We start from the raw sequence: 19,682 nt of genomic DNA on the forward strand, positions 1-19,682 counted from the left end.
TGAGAGAGGGTGACTCACACTTTAAAATTAAGCATGACAGAATAATTGCTCCTTTTTTTGCCAGGTTTTTACAATGATGTATTGTATAATAGCAAATCATATACAGCCTAATGAACATTTTAGGTTGATTTGCTATTACCTAAAGTTGTATTTTATGTCTTTATTTTAAGATTTTGAGACATTTTTCTAAAGATTTTAAACTACTCTGATTGCAAAGGGATCACTAAAGAAAAAAAGATAAATTTTCAGGAAGGATTTTTACTGTTGCTGTATTTTAAAAGATTTTATCCTGCACTATTGTAGACTTAAGAAAAATGTAAGTTTTTGAACAATAATAGACTTTAGACAACTGCTCCTAAATATCTAATCAGTGTGAAGCGAGAATACCAGCCGGTAAAAGGGATAAAGTTTGTTGTTGTTGTTTGTTTTGCTTTGTTTCGTTTCAACAGGGCCGCACTGCTGGGATCCACACCCATCCCTGCTCTGTGCACGAGCGTTTTTCGTCTATAGATGATGTCATCTTTGACAAGAAACAGGAGGTGGAACCTGTGACCCCAGCGCCGAAGGCTGTGGCCGCGTCAAGTTAGGTACAGGTAACTATAGCAACACCGGAACAAACAACGTCGCCCTTCAAAATAAAAAAAAGACTTTTACGTTTATTTTTTCATAAAGGATTTGACACCTTATCGGTCCAATGCGTTGCGTTGTCCTAAAGCAAATTTTTTAACATTCTTTTTATTTAATATGAAAGGCGTTAACAATAAAAACAAATACTAGCAATAGCGAGTGGCTCTTATTTCGAAAAAAAAAACCAGGAAGTGTATGTCTGTTAAGCTAGTTTAGCTTTCCGCCGGTGTCGGCTGTGGAGTTTTTTTTTTTTTTTTTTTTTTTTTTTTGCTCTTCTGGTTCCCAGCACTCGGTGAGTAACGTTTGTGGACGCTGCAGCGAGTCAGAAGCCTGTGTGTGAGCCAAAACACACCTAAAGAGAAACCAAAGGAAAAACTCAAGCGGGGATTTAATATTTATTAAAGCATCGATCCGACTGACAGGTAACTAAACGCTTAGATGCAGTGAAGTTACATGTTCCTTAGCTGACAGTTTAATTGGTCCAATTAGATCTTACTGTGTTCGCCTTGTACATAAGGAGCACCTTATGTTATGGATTAATCAAAGGTGGTGCTGTTCTGTGATCATTATTTAAAAACACAGATTGTATTCTCACAAGTTCAGACGTCTTGGGATGATATTATCTGTCCTGTCGGTGAGACAAACCCTGAAGACAAACGTTCAAACCTGCATTTCCTGGGAAGACCAGATGCATTCAGACTTTTGCCTTCAGGTGAAACTGCCTGTGTTTTTCTGTTGGATCCTTCCAGGTTTCCTAATCATGTGTCACAAACTAACTAACTTTCTGACAGCCTTTATTTAGTCGAAAAATAATTAGTTTGTTGTTAGAAAAACAATAGCAATTTTTCTCAAGTATTAATAAAAATAAAAACTATATATTTATTTTTTGCTCTTGTTTAGGTTCCTTTTGTGTTTGAACAGATAATGCTGGTGGATTTTTGTAGAGACCTGCTGTAACAAACAGTTTGCTGCCATTTTGGAGATCAAACAGTTAATTATTAATAATTAAACAACTAAAATCAGTTGTTTGTTAAATCAGTGGTTATCTGTTCTGGTTTCTTATAGGTTTATATTTTTACTAACACACTGAACTCATTTTTAATTATTCTAAAATGCTTTAAATGTTTTGTTTTCTTGAAATGCTGCTTAATGAACCAATTAATCTTTCTATAATGGTGTTGAGGAGCTTAGAGTTGACGCTTTGAAGAGAAATTGTTTTTTGTCTGCTAATTTGGTTTATGGACAGCTTGTTACTTGGAGCATTTGAGGAATATTGAACAAAATAAGTTTAATAGCAACAATATTCAGTAGCTGGGTCCATAGAGCACCATTTCACAGAATAACTGCAGTGTCCGGGCTCAGAAAATGTGACAAACTTGACTTTACCAGCTAACCGTTCTTGTTTATCCCCCCATGACCTGAGTTTTTGAGTCCCTGTGTTGCCTTTGCCTCCTGTTTCCCCCATCGGATCCAACCTCTGTGCACTTCCTCACAGGAGTATCTCACATTGTTGTGATTTAAAAACTGGTTCTGTAAAGTTTCATATAGGCAGCGGTATTAAATTTCTCAGATTGATTTATTCAAACTAGTAACTAAATTGTTAAAAAAGTCAGATTTTCTACAAGTTGTGTGAGACATTTTAGCACTTGGACCTTCAGTTTTAATCATGTGAATCAAGACGTAAAGTCTGGAACTTCATGTAGTCCACAAAATGTTTTCTTCAGAACAAAATTAGCTTCTGCTGTGGTAAATTATCTGATCTTTTAAAGCAATCCTCAGACGTTTGCTGCTGGTCGGACTGAATCAGATAAAATGTTCTTGGCTTTGAGTGAAGGCTGATGTAGGAAGCTGCTGTCGAGGGCTGTTTCAGCTGCAGACTCTGAGTTTCTGAACTTTGGCCCATTTCTCACAGTGCCTGGCTGACTCTTGAGATGCTTTGAGCCTAAATGTTTCCCTCTTTTTAAAAAACAGCAGTGGACCTTTGGCTTGCACCTAAAAGTAAAATAACTAAACAAGTTAAAACACTGTTTCTGTACGCTGTTTCTGCAGAATCAAGTCCCTGCTTTGTATTTAAAACCATTTTCTTCAGTACTTTTGTGTTGCTTTATGCTTCAAGTCAAGATTTATTTTTTTTTTTTAACATAAATCAGCATTTCAATTCTAATTTCAGCCTCTATTTGTAACCTTTTTCTGTTTTGGTTGTTGTTGTTTTTTTTTGCTAAAACAAATTCAAAAAAACTTGACATCTCTTGTGTGTAGTAGTAAAGCAAAACAAGTCATGGAAAAACATGTTTGTTATGACCTGATCTGTAAAAATAGTATCTCAAGGACAGTCTTGGAAAGCAAAAAATGAGCAAGACGTTCCCACTCGGGCTCATTTCCTGTAACACGTCTGCTGGAAAATAAAGCCTTTATGTCAGGAAACAACACATCTTTTGTTGGCTAATTGTTTGTCTCGATATTGTTGGTATTAAACCACATGAGGATTAAATGGCAGCTCACCTCGTTGGTCTGGATCATGTGCTGCCGTGTGTTGAGCTTGTTGCGTAACGTCTGGTGGCCCCTAAGCCCCAGGAAACCTCCTTAAACTGTGGGAGACGGAGGTGGTGTGTTCATTAACACAGGGCGTTGCTCAAGTAGCTGCAGGAAGTAATGATGCTTTACTTTCCTGTAATTTTAATGCCGTCTTCGGATCGGGCTTTAATTCCTGCTTCCCAGTTCTGTTAACTTTTACTTAACACTTGTTTTTGCTTGTAATCAGTGGCAAATTCCTCACAAACTGGTACTTTTTTAAAAAAAAATAGTTGGGTTTTCTTTTGGTTTGTACCTGATGCTTGTTTCCCCCCTGATTTCATCCGTTGATTAGTTTTTAATTTGATAAACCATAAAGCAAGATTTGGATTTTATTGTTATTGGTGGGTTTTCAGGGGTGTCCCGAGGCGAGTTGTTCCTGACAGATACTTCGGAGCGCGTGAGCAGGGGGACAGGGCTGTTCTGATGCAGCCAGACGTTGTGTGAAAGGATTGGAGTGTGGGAAATTTGTGAGCCAAGCCAAAACTTTTATCTCTTTGTGTTGTCCCACAAGTCATTCCAGTTGTTCCAGTTTGGCTGCTGGGAGAGCCAACACGAATCAAACAGAAACACTTTCCAGGAAGTAACATACTTACTTATCGATGTTTAGAATGTGGTGTTAAAACATTTGATTCAAACACTGGGACCTCCTGAAGTCAGAGTTTGAAAATCATCATGAAGGGGCCTAATTTCAGCTGGCATATTCATGTTCATGCTGAAGGTTTAAACAAAAATGTGTTTTTTCATTAAAGCCTCTGTACTACCATCAGCAATGCAATACTGATCACAATCCAACATTACAATACAACAATCTCAGCGTTATATTTATTCAAAAGTCAGCTTTAGCTCGACAGCTGTGATAAAGATGAACTATAATCTAAGTTTGGAGCTGAAGTGACTGATAAAAATGAAGCTGCATCTCAAATTTTGCTGAAACATTTTCCAAACAAGACGTTGAGTCGTCTCTCTTGTTGCAGCTTATATAAAGTCAAAGCGGAAATTTCCATCGTATGTGTTGACTGAATGAAGATGGGAGCAGGCTTTAGTAAATGTTCAAAAGGTGAATGGGAGTTGTTCTATTTTAGTTCAGCGGTGATAAACGAGTTTGACTCAGGTTTGTCCACCTGAACTTCCTCCTTGGGGCTCGCTCTTATTGTTAGACATTAGTGCCTATTGACACCAGCAGCCACAGGTAGCCTGAGTATTCAGCACAGAATGTGACGACATTAGAGACACTTTTCATGTGAGGCTTATTTTTGATTACATTATATGTCAAGATGTTCGTTCCCAGGCTTCGAAAATCACCGCCGCCAAAGAAAACCCTTTTTTTTTGGTAAAGCTCAGTGTGGCTGTGTTAATGTGTTAATCTGTCATTCAAATGATTGACAATTAACAATTTAGTTAACATTTTCTGTTCATGTTTATGCCTTTTATTATTGTATGAGCCTATAATTTATTAACTGACTTAACCCTTATCCTGTAAATATCATCAACCTTTCACTGGAAACAAAAACATTAACATAAATAAAATGAGCATTTGCAGAGAGGCTTTTTGATTAAAAGCTTCACATGGAAGATGTGTCACATTGACAGCAAGAACGGTGAGAATAAACCTTGTGAGATTTCAACATTTCTGTTTGTTCCACTTGGCTATTTTTACACAAGTAAACGGGGACGGTTTTGGTGTGATTTTGCTAAAAGGACCCTGATTACCTCACCTCAGTGTGATTAAATCACTCCTCGTTAACAGGGGCAGGTTGGCGGGTTGCGTCGCCTCTGGCTGCTCTCTGCTGAAGTCTGTCCAAACAGAACGGCAGCCAAAAACTCCTCCCAGACTCCAAAGAAAAGGAAGTGGATTGTTTTGTTTCACAGGGTCAGTTTCTGAGGCCTCTGTGCCGATGTTTCCCGTTTGTTTGCCTTGCAGCCCATCATCTGCTCTTTCTCAGATCCGCTTGGCAGCTGTGCAGTGGCCATGTGTCCATTAAACGTCCAAACCGTCTTAAACAATAAAAAAACAGGAGCTTTTGTTGATTATAACACATCTAAAGTGGATATCATTCTTGCTTACGTCTTTTATCACATTGTCCATATAATAGAAGCAAACCACCATGAATTTTTGTATTTTTTAGGATGTTTTGTTGTTTTTACCAACCAGTTTTACAACAGTTTGTTTTCTTTTCTGCTACTATATCAATTTTTTTTGTTTGTTTTCTGTTTAGGATGTGTTTTAAATGACAATACCTCCTATGATCACTTCTTCTCTGAGGATATTTTAAAAAACAAAAACATTTAAATTCAGTTAGCTGCTGTTTAAAACTTACTATAGGTTTGGCACACCTACAGAGAATTCCCAGAACATCAAACTATTCTAAAAAAGTCCAATTTAATCTAAGTAACTTAGGTTTATAGAAAGTCAAGTATTATCCAGAGAAGATACATTTTTATTATTGTTGAGTTGTTAATTGCTGCAAATATCGAAAAAGTGCATATTTTGGACTTCTTTTTCATCTAGTTACTGTTTATAAATTGTCTTATGGTGTCAAACCAATAATACTTCAATTTGTAGGAATGAGTTTTTATGATTTATGAATGGAAGTATTAAAAATCAACCCTTTTTGTTTGCATTTTGGGTATACAATATATGTTTGGGCACAAAAAGCGAAAGTTTTAGCTGCAGTTCCCTGAATGTGTGGATGTCCTTGTGAAGGGAAGTGTTTTGCATAAAGTAGATGAGGTGAGAACGCAGATGCTTTGAGGCAGCCAGTTTACAGATTACTGCTTACTCATCCCAACATGGCTACACCTCTGTTTTATTCTTCTTATTTTAATCAAAACAATTTAGATGTTTTTAGTTGGAAAATCTTGTAAAAAAACTCATGTGGACATGTACAACTTTGTAAAGCCTTTCAGCACCCTGCTCTCTTTATTTGTTTCCTCTGTCGGGTCTCATTTCTTGTTTCTTCTGTTCTTTATGGACTTGTGGAATCAAATTTTATGACTGCCGTTGTTTGTAATGACAGTGTGTTTGTCCGACACCTGTAATGTAATTACCTGTAATGATCCGGTGCTGTCAGAGTGGGAGCCTGGCACATCATGAGCAGAGAAAACTAGTTTTTATGACTTTGTGTTCTTCATTCATTTTGCTGTCTTGATAATACCTTTTTATTATGGCAGCATTCATCACCTTTCATAATTTGCTCTTGTTCCCCACAGAAATGGGTTCCATTCGGAAGAAGCTGGTGATTGTCGGGGATGGAGCTTGCGGGAAAACATGTCTTCTCATCGTCTTCAGTAAGGACCAGTTTCCTGAGGTCTACGTCCCGACAGTGTTTGAGAACTACATCGCCGATATTGAGGTTGAAGGAAAACAGGTTTGTAACGCTGACACTTAGGCAAGCAGTTCACAAAAGAGATTTTTCTTAAGGGAGCATTTCTCTATTGACAAAAACAGCCATGGTTGTATGTTTGTCTTCTAAAATCTGTTTAAAGTTTTTGGTTTAATCTTTAATCATTTACATGACTTTCTCCACTTTTTGGAACCAGAAGACAAAAACAAAAAAAAACAAGAAAAACGTATAATAACACTGTAAAAGTTGCCTTACTGGGGAGTCATACTCATGTTTTCCCATCACATAGCCCAGCCCACTGAACGAGCCAGGCCTTGAACAGAAAGCCTGCGTGATAAACATTCAGTGTACAGAATATATTTCACAAGTACTTACTTTCTACTTACCTAAGTAATCTTACCTTGTGTCTACAACTTCAACTTATATTTATCCATATTTACCTCACTGTGAGTTAAACATTAAAGGCTTTAATACTGCATCTTTGTTTAAAAACGTGTTTTACTTAAGATTGTAATCCAAACTGTTTCTCTGAACTTGGTGTCATTATTAAATAATGTATTGATAATTAATTTGTTGGCTAATTTTGGCTTCCATCTGTACATTACAAAAGACAGAAATAATCAGTGTTGTTAAAAAAATCAACAGAACAACAGGATTGTATTTTTATGTTGTCTTTACACACTCATTAAAATATGGAGATATCAGCTGCACCAAAATGCTATGTATTTTATTTGTTTCAAAGTTCAGGCAGTAAATATGTTTGTTTCCGCTATAAAAATGAGCCTTCTAACATGGTGATTTATGGCTTTGTTTTTGTTTTTTGAGTCATCCCAAGGGGTCATTCCAGGAACTGTGTTTTGGCCGTTTCGCCTTTAGGTTGCCTCACAATTATCTTTCATATAATCAGCATCCAGTATCGACATGCACACAGTGGACAGCACTGTTTTTTATATAGTTATCAGCAGGACTTTTTCCATTAACTATATGTTTTTAGCTGCTTGTAGTCTTAGAAATTATTTGGGACAAAAATGTCTATGGGCTTCTGTGATTATTTAGGGAATGAATTATTCAGACATGCTAAAATTTGCATTTGTTAAATAGAACAAAAACTTTATTTGAGCACCTGTGTGTTTTTGCCACAACTGAATCCTTCCTGAGTGAAGAGAAGCGTTTGGTCAGATGAAGAGTTGTAAGAACAAGTCATTTGTTGGCCTTTCTCCAGGCTGTGTTTTACGCTTTGGAGCTGGACCAAAGAGGTGACTTATTCTGTTGAAGGATTTTATTCCCTTAATCTAACCAGTGCTGCTGGATCACCACTTGGCAAAACGGGAAATGACTCAACTTCCCGGCTTCCTGTTCAGACAGGGAACAATGATGTCTCCTGGCTGTCCCCCCTCCCTCCCTCAGGACCCTCCTCCTGCTCTTACCCGATAAGTCCCTCATTTCCTGTCCTTGTCCTGGTTGCTTTTATTTGTAGAAAGGTTAGAGGAGGGTTCACCACTGTGGTCTGGATAGAAAATCTAAAAATAAATGCATAATGAAGGGTGGTAGTTCCATAAGAAACACTCCCTCATACAGTCTTTGTATTTTTATTCCCCCTGAGGTGAAAACATTCACACACCTTCAGTAGACTGGGCAAAGTATATATAATAGATTTATTTTTATTTCTTTTTTTTTTTTACTCCCCAAAGTCTGCGGCTTTCCCTGCAGTCTGAACAAAATGATCTTGTTGCTCATGCAGTCTGAAGTGTTCGACCACCTCCCACCCTCTGCCTCTGCAAACCTCTATTTTAGGACTCTGATTCTTCTGCTCCATGTGGGCACTTTTAAAGTTCAAATACTATAACTTAGAAAAAGTTTTCTCTTACTGAACCCAGAGAGTCAGATAAACGGTAAACTGATTTGGTTGTTAATGCCCGTAAAAGGACCGAGGGTATCTGGTTGGATGCTCTCTAATCTCCCACTTTCCTTAATTAAAACGAGTCAGCGATGTGATTTGATGAGGAGAGTCCCAGGGTTATTTTTGTCACACTGACAACATACCAGACTGCTGCCGTGATAAGAAAATGTCCCTTCACTGAATTCCTATGAAATGTTAAATCTATTGCTGGTAAAACAAACGTATCACAAGTTACAATCAAGCTGCAACGTACTCGTTATCGAAGGGAAAAAAATGTTCTAAGTCATTCTAACGTTATTTGCTGACTCACGTTCGATGCGCAAAGCCTTGGGGAATTTTCTCAGATGCTTCACATGCGTCATCGCTGATATTCATAGCACTGTGTGCATGAGAAAAAAATCTTCAAGCCTTCTGTTGTGACAGGTCAAAATGTCATCAGGGTCAGTAGGTTGTGTTTATTTTTAGTCCTTAAGAAGAAATTATATTCATGGTTTTTATGACTTCTTTTTTTTTTTTTTTACTATGATTATATAAGGAAGCATGATGAAACAAAATTCAAATCTGGCTTTATGTAAAATGCAAGAACTTCATTTGTTTCCTTCTTTCTCTCCAGGTGGAGCTGGCACTGTGGGACACTGCGGGTCAGGAGGACTACGACAGGTTGAGACCTCTCTCCTACCCTGACACCGACGTCATCCTTATGTGCTTTTCTATAGACAATCCAGACAGCTTAGGTAAGGAAATTTTAATTTACATACAATTTAAAATAGGTCAGTCTACACAGGAAGAAATCAGTCAAACTGACATGTAAGCAGAACTGAGATATATATATATATGCTGTTTTTTAATATTTTAGCAATCTTAAGTATAAAATCCATGACTGCAAGTATCATCACAGAGTATTTTATCTAATTTTAATTTAGAAAAAGTAAACATTTTATGCCAACAGTACATGTGGAAACAGTTTGACAAAAAGGAAGCAAAGCTAAAAGAAGTTAGAATTGGCTCAGGAAAAAAACATAAATGTAAAGATGGGTGGGGGAGTCACCACATTGTTCCAAAGTCAGATATTAATCCCAAATCACAAACAAGTCAAGTCTTTTAACATCTACAGTGTATATTATTGTGGAGAAATGTAAGAAGTCTGTGTAAATCTGGAAACCTGAGGGTCAAAGGACTGAAAATGCTGCTGGACTCCTATAATCTGTTCGCTGTCCGTCCACCCACTGTGATCAATATTGACTCAGTGAATCTGGAGTTAAGTTGGAGAACCATTGTTGTACAAGTCAGCTGCTGTAGAAAGAAATTGAATCTAATACTGTGTCACAAAGATTATATAACAGCCTATCACAGATATGATATATCTGGTCTTTTAAGCTGGGTAAACATGCTGTATGTGTGAATGTACCCCTGATGGAGCCTTGTGTTACCATCCCAGTGACGTCTTTTGGCAGGAGGTCTATGGTGTGTTTCAGCAGGACTATGACAGACCTCATCCTGCACATTGTTTACCAGTCTGGTTTCATAACCATAGGGTGTGTGCTGCCTGCCGCTCAGGTCTCTTTAAAAAACAATTAAAGATGACAATGGACTTCTGAGCAGCAGACGTTTTAAAGGCACCGAGAGAGGACAGCGATTCATCTCGGAAAACTAACAGCTATTATTCTTAGTTATTAAACAAAAATGTAACTAAAGGTAGAGTTACATAACACAACAGCAAACATGTCTCCATTCCAACCTTTAAGTGTGCTGCTGGCATTAAATTATAGATTTGAATATAGTTTTCAGAACGTACTAAGAACCTTTCTTACATTTGTCTTAAATTTTGTTTTGTAGTGTATAAGAGGAATATTTATTAACATATTAAACTACCCTACAAACCTATTATTATTATTATTATTATTATTATTATTATTATTATTATTATTATTATTATTATTATTGTCTTTAGTAGAGCTAAAAACATCCTTGCCCCAGGCAGCCCATAGACCTATTTGTCATGAGCAGTGTTCTGCACCATGACTGCACTGTTTGTCAATTTTATAGCCCTATTTATTCTTGAATTCTCTAGCTTACTTTTTTTTTTTTTTTTCTGGGACAGCAAATATTCCTGAAAAGTGGACGCCTGAGGTGAAACACTTCTGTCCCAACGTTCCCATCATCCTTGTGGGAAATAAGAGGGACCTGAGGAATGATGAGCACACGCGGAAAGAGCTGGCCAAAATGAAGCAGGTGAGAAGGTCCCAGAGGAGCAAACTGGGCCAATCGGTCAGAGGCGGACAGCTATTTACAGCTTATCTGGCACCAAAATATGAAGGGTAAACACAGAATAGAAACAGCTCAAAAGGTTATGATGTTTTAGGTATGAGGGACACTGATTATCTGTCTTGGTATCATCTAAAGATGACTCAAGTTTACAAATTACCAGCTCATTAAAAGAGCGTGTTTTTTAAAAAAAAAAAATAAAGAAAAGGGTAAATTTGTTGTTTTTTTCCTCCCAAGTTTACTACATCACATCACAAGTTTATATTCTCCATCATCAATCTTTCAGACTGTTTATTGATTATGATTGCTCTTCTCTGTAATTTTTCTTTCTTTCTTCAAAACTGTTACTAAAGACGTTTTAGGACTAAATGCAAGACATTCAGGACTGGCAGACTATTATATACCTGGGACTTTCAGCAAACAAATTGGATTTAGTAAGGTCATTTTGGCCTTTTGATCTGTGAATATTTAAATAAAACCAAAAATTTATGGGTCTATATTTAGACTCCATTTCAGTCAGGTTAAAAGTACTCTTATTATAAAAATAAAACAACAACCAAGGACGCCTCTGACTCTATCTTGATAAGTTTAACTAAGTTTCTAATGATCTCTGATTTAATGCTGTAGGAAGCGGTGAGGACAGAGGAAGGAAGAGACATGTCCAGCAGGATCAGTGCTTTCGGCTACCTGGAGTGTTCTGCCAAGACGAAGGATGGCGTGCGAGAAGTGTTTGAGCTGGCCACTAAAGCAGCCCTGCAGGTTCGCAAATCCAAGTCAGGGAAAGGCTGCACGCTGCTGTGAGCTGCCCGGACCCCGGTGCCATAAACCCAACACGTGAAAAGGACTAACTTGTTTCCAAATAGTTCTTTGTACTGTACCTTACAATTCACAAAAACAAGCAGACAGATTAACTAATCCACAGGTAAAGGACTTGACTTTATGATTACAATGGGTAAACAATGTTGATGGTCAAGGCTCTTATTAATTTGTGTTTGTTCCCTTTTTGTCTTTACACTTTATTGTTTTCAAACTTGTTTTTTCTTTATATTTGTAATGTAACTGGGCTGTGGTAGGTGCACATATGGATGCAGTACTTCTCTCACAAGGTTCAATCCTTCATCCGTCTTAGTTTATTTCACCTTCATGAGTGTTTTGTTTGAACAGTTCAGCTTTGATTTCCAAATTTTTGTGATTGTCTGAGCAAGTGAAAATACAATTTGGTCACAAAATCTGGTGATTTTTATTATTTTAGTTTCTATGCCAACATGTAGCTACAGTATGTATCAGCTGAGGACCTCTTCAGTGTAATCCTGAGCAAATAACTATTTTCCCAAAATCTGCTAGATAAAAATGGTTTTTGGTAACTTTTATCAGCAGCAAAATCTTCTTTCCTTCTTCAAGTTTACTCATTCAGGACAGAAATAGCCAGCTACTTCTGTTATGAAGTAAATCATCAGCAGGCGAGTAAGCTAACCCTAACCCTTTCTATTCTGCATCAGAATATTCCCATCCAGCTCTCAAAATATTGTCAATCTGTGCAGCAGAAAAACAAAGGCTGACAGAATCAATGGGGAAATGACTGCACTGAAAAAGATCACGGCTTAGTTTACAAGTTTCCAGTAAGGTGGCATTCTTTACACGTCAGGGAGAACTTCAGATTTTGTTTGTTTGCTTTTCTTTGGTAACCTTTGGTTCTTCCCTCCCAGACCAGACTGACTGGCTGCTTTATGGAGACCTGATACCGGCCGTCAAAGTAAAGAGTAAACAAAATATATTTGACACTGCTTTGTTTGGGGGGGAAAGAAACATCATTGTTAGTTACACCGGCTCACGTCATGCTGTTTTGCATCTTCAGATTTTATCATGGAAGTTTTAAAAGAAGAATATATCTTACTTTCCTCGAAACGCTGCTCTGTACCTACTCGGATTTACCCATCTTAGTCATATTTTAAACATCAGCTAGTCCACTGGGGCCCACTTTTGACCTCATATGACTTGTTTGAATATGTTTTTAGGACTGTCCCTGCACACTACTTCTACTCTGTGTAGCTTATTTAGACTGCACATGTCCCAGCATGACGAATTTCTGTTCAAAACAGCACCATGTTACCTGACACGGCAGCTTGTAAGGTGTGTATCTAAGAAATTATAGTGCTGCATGTAAAATTGAACCCATCTAGTGGAAAAGTAACCTTTAAGTGAGCATGTTTAGACTAAAAGTCTGTGATTTTTCTTTAAAAGAATCATGCTGATTTTACGTTGCCTCCTCTCTTTAGACACTTTTAAACAATAAACTTTTGCATAACTGTTGATGACGAGCTCATTATCAAGGCGAGGCTCAACGAGTTCATATCCTAATGTTTTTCTTGCTGATACCAGTTCTTCATAGTTGCGGCCTAACGTTCAAAGCACTGAACAAGCTCATCCTCCTAAGGAAACTTCTGGGGGTTCAGCACAGACAGTTGAAGAAGCGTCAAGGTTGGAAGCACGATGTCACGACAAAAACATTCCTGTAGAGCAGCAGTGTGTGCGCTGTTAAACATGCCTCCTGGAACAAGCACTGTGCTGCTGATAATGTATAAGGAGCTCCTTTCCAGCTGGTTTATAAGTTGTTCAAATGTTGATTCATGTCTGGGGAAACTTTTGGTCTTTACTGTACACACACACACTCAGTAACTAGTGATGGCTAGATGAAGCGTTCCAGCCAGTTGTGTTTAAAACTGGTTTATTTCTCCAGGCTTCAAATGCTGAGCAGCTCCCCCTGTTGACCAAAAGTTTGAGACAAATTATGAAAAATGAGTTCTCAGTCAAAATTCTTACAATTATACAAAGTTTAAATTGTTTTTAATTGGTTTCTGAGGTGTTGGGACCTTCTATAAATGTTTAGTTTGTAGGAATACATATAAGTATATAAGTTTGTGCTTTTATTTCATTTCTCCTGCCTTGTTACCATGAAATTTAAGATCCTGGGAGAATATAAAAACTGCTGACAAACATCAGGCCTGAAATTGTGTGACTCTTATGTTTTGTTGTACATTTACCAGTGGCATCAGCTGTTTGTGTCGTGTTGCCCTGGTTTGTTTCATTTATTTAATTGTCAAATTTTCATAAGAAAACTTCACAAAGGGGTGGGGAAGAAGAGATTTGGTTCTTGAATGTTTCTGATGAGCTCCTGCCTGTCTGGGGTTAAATTCAGTGTGCAGATCTCCAGGTGAACCAGAGTCGGGTCTGCACCTGAGGCGAGGCATCATTTGTCATCGGTCACCTGGTTTCAGGGAGGCTGCAGCGAGCCTTGAAGCGGGGCTTCAGTTAAAACTGGCCTTCCTGCTCAGCTTCAAGTTGAATTGGCCCATCACTAGCAGTAAGATGCAGAAGTCTCCAGGAATGGCTTCTGCTCAGTGTTGAGTAACTTTTCTTTCCTTCTTTGGGCGTATATTAATACAGTTTCAAAACAAAGTGCTGTTGAAGTGAATGTCTACTTTGAAGCATTATGAATAAAGTATTTTTGAGACAAGAGTCTTATTTCAACCCTTCTGACATCTTTATAATCCAAAGCAATGATTGGGTTGGGATGGTCACATCCATGCAATAAAATAAGTTTTTTTTAATTTATTTGTAGCCCTTAGATTGAACATGAACAAAGGAGTTGAAAAAGAAAACCTCTTTAAGATATAACCACAGTTCAGTGGATTCAATAAAAAAAAAACTGTTGCTAAATTACTCTTAATTCATTATTTAAGGAGAATTATTTAAGAATTTGTAGAAAGTTGCTAAATATATCTATATAGGTTCTAGAAAATATATTTTCCTAATAAAAACACTTAAAAATATGCAACATGTGCACTGAGAAGACAAAAATATAAAATCTTAATAATTGTTGCACATCTTTATGAAACATGATTTCTGTTTTAGAGCGAAGTCACTGAGTCCAAAGGTTAAACATCAGTGTTTGATTCAGGGTCCACATGCTGCTGGAGGGGGCTTTCTTCTTCCACAGGACCTGCAGCAAACAGAAGAACACACAAGTTTACAGTTTCCAGATCAGCTGAAAACTTGTGAAACTATCACGGCTTTTAGTAAATGTTTTGTTATTGACTGCAGCTCTAAACACAAACTGAGGTTAAAGCCTAAAACTACGTCCATCACATAAAGTGATGCGTTTAAATGTCTTAAACTGTCCAACCAACAACGACAAAGCAAATATGATCAGAAAATGATATTCTAAAGGGACAGCTGATACCAGCTGCCATTAGAAACGTAAAGAATTATCTTTTTAGTTGTATTGTCTCAACTGAGATGAAAGCCTTACGAACATTCAGAATCGGTGATTTTCAACGCTGCAAGTTTTGCTTCAAAGTCGTCTTCCTCCTCTTCTGCATTCTGGAGGTCAAATCCAACATAGCCCTTCATCGTCACACAGTAGTTGATGAACCTGCGAAGGCAAAAGTACTAAATAAATAAGGCAAATTATGTCCTTCTGACCCTTTAAGTTCATAATTCATTTTAGGGCTCTCAGAGTAAAAACCCTCACATATATACAGATTTTTTTTCTTACACAATATGCATTTCAGCACCTCTTGACCATTTCTGGAAAAGTTTTGTCTGTGATCCTCTCTTGGAGTTCGGTCAATAAAAACTGTACGCAACTGTTATTAATTTAAAAAGATATGTTAAATTGATCACTAAGCAGCAGTTATAGACAAGCGGTTAAGACTATTTCAAGTTAAAAATAACACATCTCTCCACAAAATGTTACAGTAAATTGATGTAAAACTGGTCCTTAAGTCAGAGGAAAACTGCTCATCTGCGATGTGTCTGCAGGATGTTTACTGTGTAGCTCAGACTTTTATCGGACAGACTCAGATTTGTAAACAAATGGCTGGTTTACATCAGAACTCTGAGAAAATACCAGAGTTCTGCTGTGACTTACTTCTCCCATACAGGGTCCTTTCTAAGGATCACAGGATTCCCCACGACGATGAGCAGGGACTTGGCTCTGGTCATGGCCACGTTGAACCTCTACAAAATTCAAAAGGAAAAAGAATCATTTTCTGCTCTCCAGTGAAAAAGATGGCAAACCTTACATTTTACAAAAACAAACAAAAACAGTGTGACAAACCTTTTCATTTGCTAGGAATCCAATATTGAATTCTTTATCCATCCTAACGTAGTTGGGGCAGCTGCGGACCGTAGAGACCATGATGATCTTCCGCTCTTGTCCCTGAAACTCTTCCACAGATCCCACCTGGTCCCATGAAAATTCACCTTCTGAGTCAATAAACTCGTATCAACGTTTCACAATGAAATTATGAGTAACTCTGGTTTTTTGTGCAAACATCTTGACCAGAACTTCTTGAAAAAAAAAGTCTCAAAACTCTCAGAGGGACCATCCTGATCAAATAAAGAGGTTCAACTCAATGAGGTTCAACTCAATGAGGGAATATTCAACACGTGCTTGTCACTTTACATGATCTCACATTATATAAATGTAAATGAACACAATGTTCTACAAGTCAGGAACATTTTACAAAAAGTAAATTCTGATTTCATGGCAGCCATGCTAACCTTGAGTTCTTTCAGATCACTCCACTGACTGAGGGTCTTGATGGACCTCAGAGCCTTCCTGATTTTCTCAACCTGTTAGAGACGGACGTTACTGACGTCTGGTTCCAGACAAACATGCTCTTCACACGTGAACGCCATCCGGCCTCACCTGTTTCCTGTAGGGGGCGATAATGCCGATGTCCTTCGCGGAGAGCTTGGGCAGACCTTTCTTCCCCTGTGTTTGCTCCAGCTTGTTGAGGTACGTCACCAGGACTTCGATCTCCGACACGTTGAAGAACGACGGACTGTTGGCCTCTCGCTCGTCTTTGCCCAGCACTCCATGGAAGATCACCGGAAAACCCTGTTGTGGCGGAGAGGAAGCAGTGTGGAAAACTCAAATTCACACATAGCTTGGTATAATGGCCGCTTACACAAACCCATCTGTACCTTTTGGGGAAGGGCATCCCAGTTGCAGTAAGACTCACGCTCCAATTTGTCAGCAAACACCTGCAGTTCATTGTTATAAAACTCCTCGTTGGGAATTTTCAAAATGGCACCATGAGACCTAGGGGGAAGGCGGGAAAAGAGTTGTCAGTAATCAAACAGTAACACACTAAAAAGAATCAACTCTGAGGTCCTAAATGAAAGGCGAACCTGTAGTGTCTCAGCAGTTTAGTGACATAATGAGAAGTAAAGTCTTGATAAAGTTCATGTTTCATCAGCCTCTCCAGCAGAGAAAGTCCTGTGGAGAATTTACAAACATTGTTAGAACGATTTATTAATCTAATTCAATAATTCGGGCAACACCCAACATTCACCTAAATCTGCACAACTTCCAGTGAAACAGCTAACACCATGGAAGGAAAGAGGACAGAAGATGATAATAATCCAACTGGCTTGTCTTACCAAAGCCGAACTCGATTGCATTAGGAGATCGAATGATTGGTCCCAGCTGCTTGGGATCTCCTGCCAGCACCAAATGACCCGTTTCAGCGCAGAGCAAACCTGTGGAGGAGAGCAACCGATTGGCAGCACTGATGCATCAGCTTCACCTCTTCATTCTTTACCCTGGATCGCAGCGTCAGCACGGACTGAGACAGAATATTTACGTTACAAATCACTGCTTCTGACTCACACCGTATTCTAAATTATAAGTTTAAATGGCCGTAAAAACACTTTAATGGACTTAAAATGTGCTTAGAGGTTATTTTTTCTAACTGCAATCCAGTTCTTTTGCATCAAATGGCCAGATTCTGTTTTTAATTAACAACTAAATTAAATTCAGTAGAACGAGAATTCAAAATAAAAATCTATTTAGGGTTTTAAAATCTTCAAATGCTTCTTTTTACTTCAAGCAGATTATTCTCTTTTTAGTGTTGAAAACATTTGTTTTTAATTTCTCTTAAAAAAAAAAAACATTAAAATCAGTCAATCTGACGCATCAATAAACATGTAGATTAGTGAGTTTGGATTTTTCAAAGCTGCAAAAAGGAAAAAAAAATGAAATAAAAGAAAAATAAATTACACCCAATGACCAAATAAATTACTAAGAAATTTTATAAAGCTTTAATTTTTTACCTTTTATAAATTAGGTTTTAATAATTAAAAGGAATGCAAAGATAATACCAATATTTGACCAAATGTTTCCATAAAACTAAAGGTTTTGAATCTTAAAACGCTCAGTAATTACCTGCGATGGCAATAAGACACTGTGGCTCCTCAGCTTGACCCGCCTCGTCGACAAACACGTGTGAGAAATGGCCGACGGGGATCCCTCCTGTCACAAGTCTGTAGAAAAGAAACGCCCACAGGCAAGATTTTACTCTAGCAAAACGTCTACACAAGTAATACAATAACTAACAAACATGACTCATGACACAGAGCATCTTTCTGATGTTGAATAAAGCCAAACGCTGAGTACAAACAGAAGTACATCCTACCTGCCAGCTGAGAACAGAGTTGTCACAATAACTTTATATTCCATCAGAACTTCCTTCTCTGGAAACCCAAAACAACCGTGGCTCTCGTCCCAGTTACAGTATTTCTGTAAGAAACAGAAGCAGCATTGGTACAAAAATATATATATTATGCACAGATAATTCTGTTTACAAAAGTGCCTCCGATTTGGATAAACAAATAAACACCAAAGGTTGTTTAGCACCAAATGATCATTAAACTTATGCTGAACGAGTAAAAGTCATGGATTACTTGTTTGACTCACTGAGGCAAAATAAAACTACCTCTGCTTTAATTTATTCTATGAAAGTAAAAGTAAAAGGTTTAAACACAGCGACACATTTAAAGGTGAATGAGTCGATGTATGTATGAGTACATGAAGTATGATACATGCATACATTTATTGAGTCGGCTGCAGTGCAAACAGCAGCTGATGCTCACCAGCAGGCTTTGGGGGACGCTGCTCGGGTCTCGGCTGCTGGCGTACATGCGGTACAGCTGGTGGGAATCCATGTGCACCTTCAGCCTCTCACACAGCAAATCGGCTGCATTGTTTGAGGGTGCGCAGGCGAGGATGTGGGCTGACCGGTCTGCCCTGCTGACCTGTGAGGTGAGCCTTTATTAGTGATACTTCATCAGCTAATGATGGACAACCTTAATAGATGCTTGTAAGGATAGAAAAGAGACTACTTTACTATTCTTTTTGGGACCAAGCCCTTTTTTAGTGACAAAAACCTCCTCCTGACACCTCAATAATGGATTTAAACAATGATATAGCAACAAATAATAAGCAAATATGGTTTTATAATTACTATAATGGTTCAGTCATCTGTTCCTTAGACTTTCATGATAAAATCTCTCCCCTGTGGTTTCAGACCTGATCAAGTAAGACAAAGGCAGATTCTGATTCTCAATCAAGTCTGAAACGCAGATTCACCTTCTAATGTGTTTTTGTTCTTTTTAAACAACCCCCACCACTTCATCCACAGAAACCTAACACTTATTACCTGAGTTATAGCTTCGACCAAAGTAATGGTCTTTCCGGTTCCCGGAGGCCCAAAGACAATATAAGGTGCAGGTTTTGATGATCCGGCTACGATGTGACCGACGGCATTACGTTGTTCCGTGTTCTCCTCCAGCTGACGATTAAACATCCTGGAGAAAATGCATTGAGTTTCAAAAGAAGGAAAAACAAAATAAAAAAACAAGCTAAAATAACTACATGACAATTAATGCTGCTAAGGTTTTATGCACAGTTTAAATCAGAATGGCGTCATGATTCACTTTTTTTTCACTGGGAAATAAAACTTTCATCTTAAGGGATTTCTTCATGACCCGTGACCTGGATTTTCTCTGTGTAACGGAGACATGGCTGAGTACTGGTGAGCCTACCTCTCTTATTGAACTGTCACCACCGGATTGCTGCTATTTTAATTCCCCGCGCCTGTCGGGTCGAAAAGGAGGAGGAATAG

The 19,682-nt window shown here is 38.1% G+C and overlaps 2 protein-coding genes across 3 annotated transcripts in view; one reads left to right on the forward strand and one right to left on the reverse strand.

Moving 5' to 3' along the window:
* Window positions 1-901: 901 nt before the first annotated feature.
* Window positions 902-14,226, forward strand: rhoca (ras homolog family member Ca). The gene is made up of 5 exons (XM_017408741.2): window positions 902-1,049; window positions 6,412-6,569; window positions 9,059-9,179; window positions 10,547-10,677; window positions 11,338-14,226. Exons 2-5 carry the CDS (start codon window positions 6,414-6,416, stop codon window positions 11,509-11,511), a joined length of 582 nt encoding a protein of 193 aa, XP_017264230.1. The 5' UTR covers window positions 902-1,049; window positions 6,412-6,413; the 3' UTR covers window positions 11,512-14,226.
* Window positions 12,954-19,682, reverse strand: part of mov10a (Mov10 RISC complex RNA helicase a) — a 13,397-nt gene continuing 6,668 nt past the window's right edge. The window contains exons 10-22 of one of the 2 annotated variants that reach the window (XM_017408740.3): window positions 19,218-19,365; window positions 18,652-18,813; window positions 18,195-18,298; window positions 17,945-18,042; window positions 17,161-17,259; window positions 16,909-16,996; window positions 16,702-16,819; window positions 16,424-16,615; window positions 16,276-16,347; window positions 15,830-15,955; window positions 15,641-15,729; window positions 15,024-15,142; window positions 12,954-14,710 (exon numbers count right to left, since the gene is read on the reverse strand). In XM_017408740.3, the coding sequence (XP_017264229.1) occupies window positions 14,646-14,710; window positions 15,024-15,142; window positions 15,641-15,729; window positions 15,830-15,955; window positions 16,276-16,347; window positions 16,424-16,615; window positions 16,702-16,819; window positions 16,909-16,996; window positions 17,161-17,259; window positions 17,945-18,042; window positions 18,195-18,298; window positions 18,652-18,813; window positions 19,218-19,365 (1,480 nt within the window). In that variant the 3' untranslated portion in view covers window positions 12,954-14,645. Of the gene's footprint in view, window positions 14,711-15,023; window positions 15,143-15,640; window positions 15,730-15,829; window positions 15,979-16,275; window positions 16,348-16,423; window positions 16,616-16,701; window positions 16,820-16,908; window positions 16,997-17,160; window positions 17,260-17,944; window positions 18,043-18,194; window positions 18,299-18,651; window positions 18,814-19,217; window positions 19,366-19,682 lie in introns of those variants that run through there. The other variant, XR_003038837.2, reaches the window with a different exon arrangement.

Source organism: Kryptolebias marmoratus, linkage group LG4 (genome assembly GCF_001649575.2).
Source record: "Kryptolebias marmoratus isolate JLee-2015 linkage group LG4, ASM164957v2, whole genome shotgun sequence".
In the NCBI taxonomy this organism is placed as follows: domain Eukaryota; kingdom Metazoa; phylum Chordata; class Actinopteri; order Cyprinodontiformes; family Rivulidae; genus Kryptolebias; species Kryptolebias marmoratus.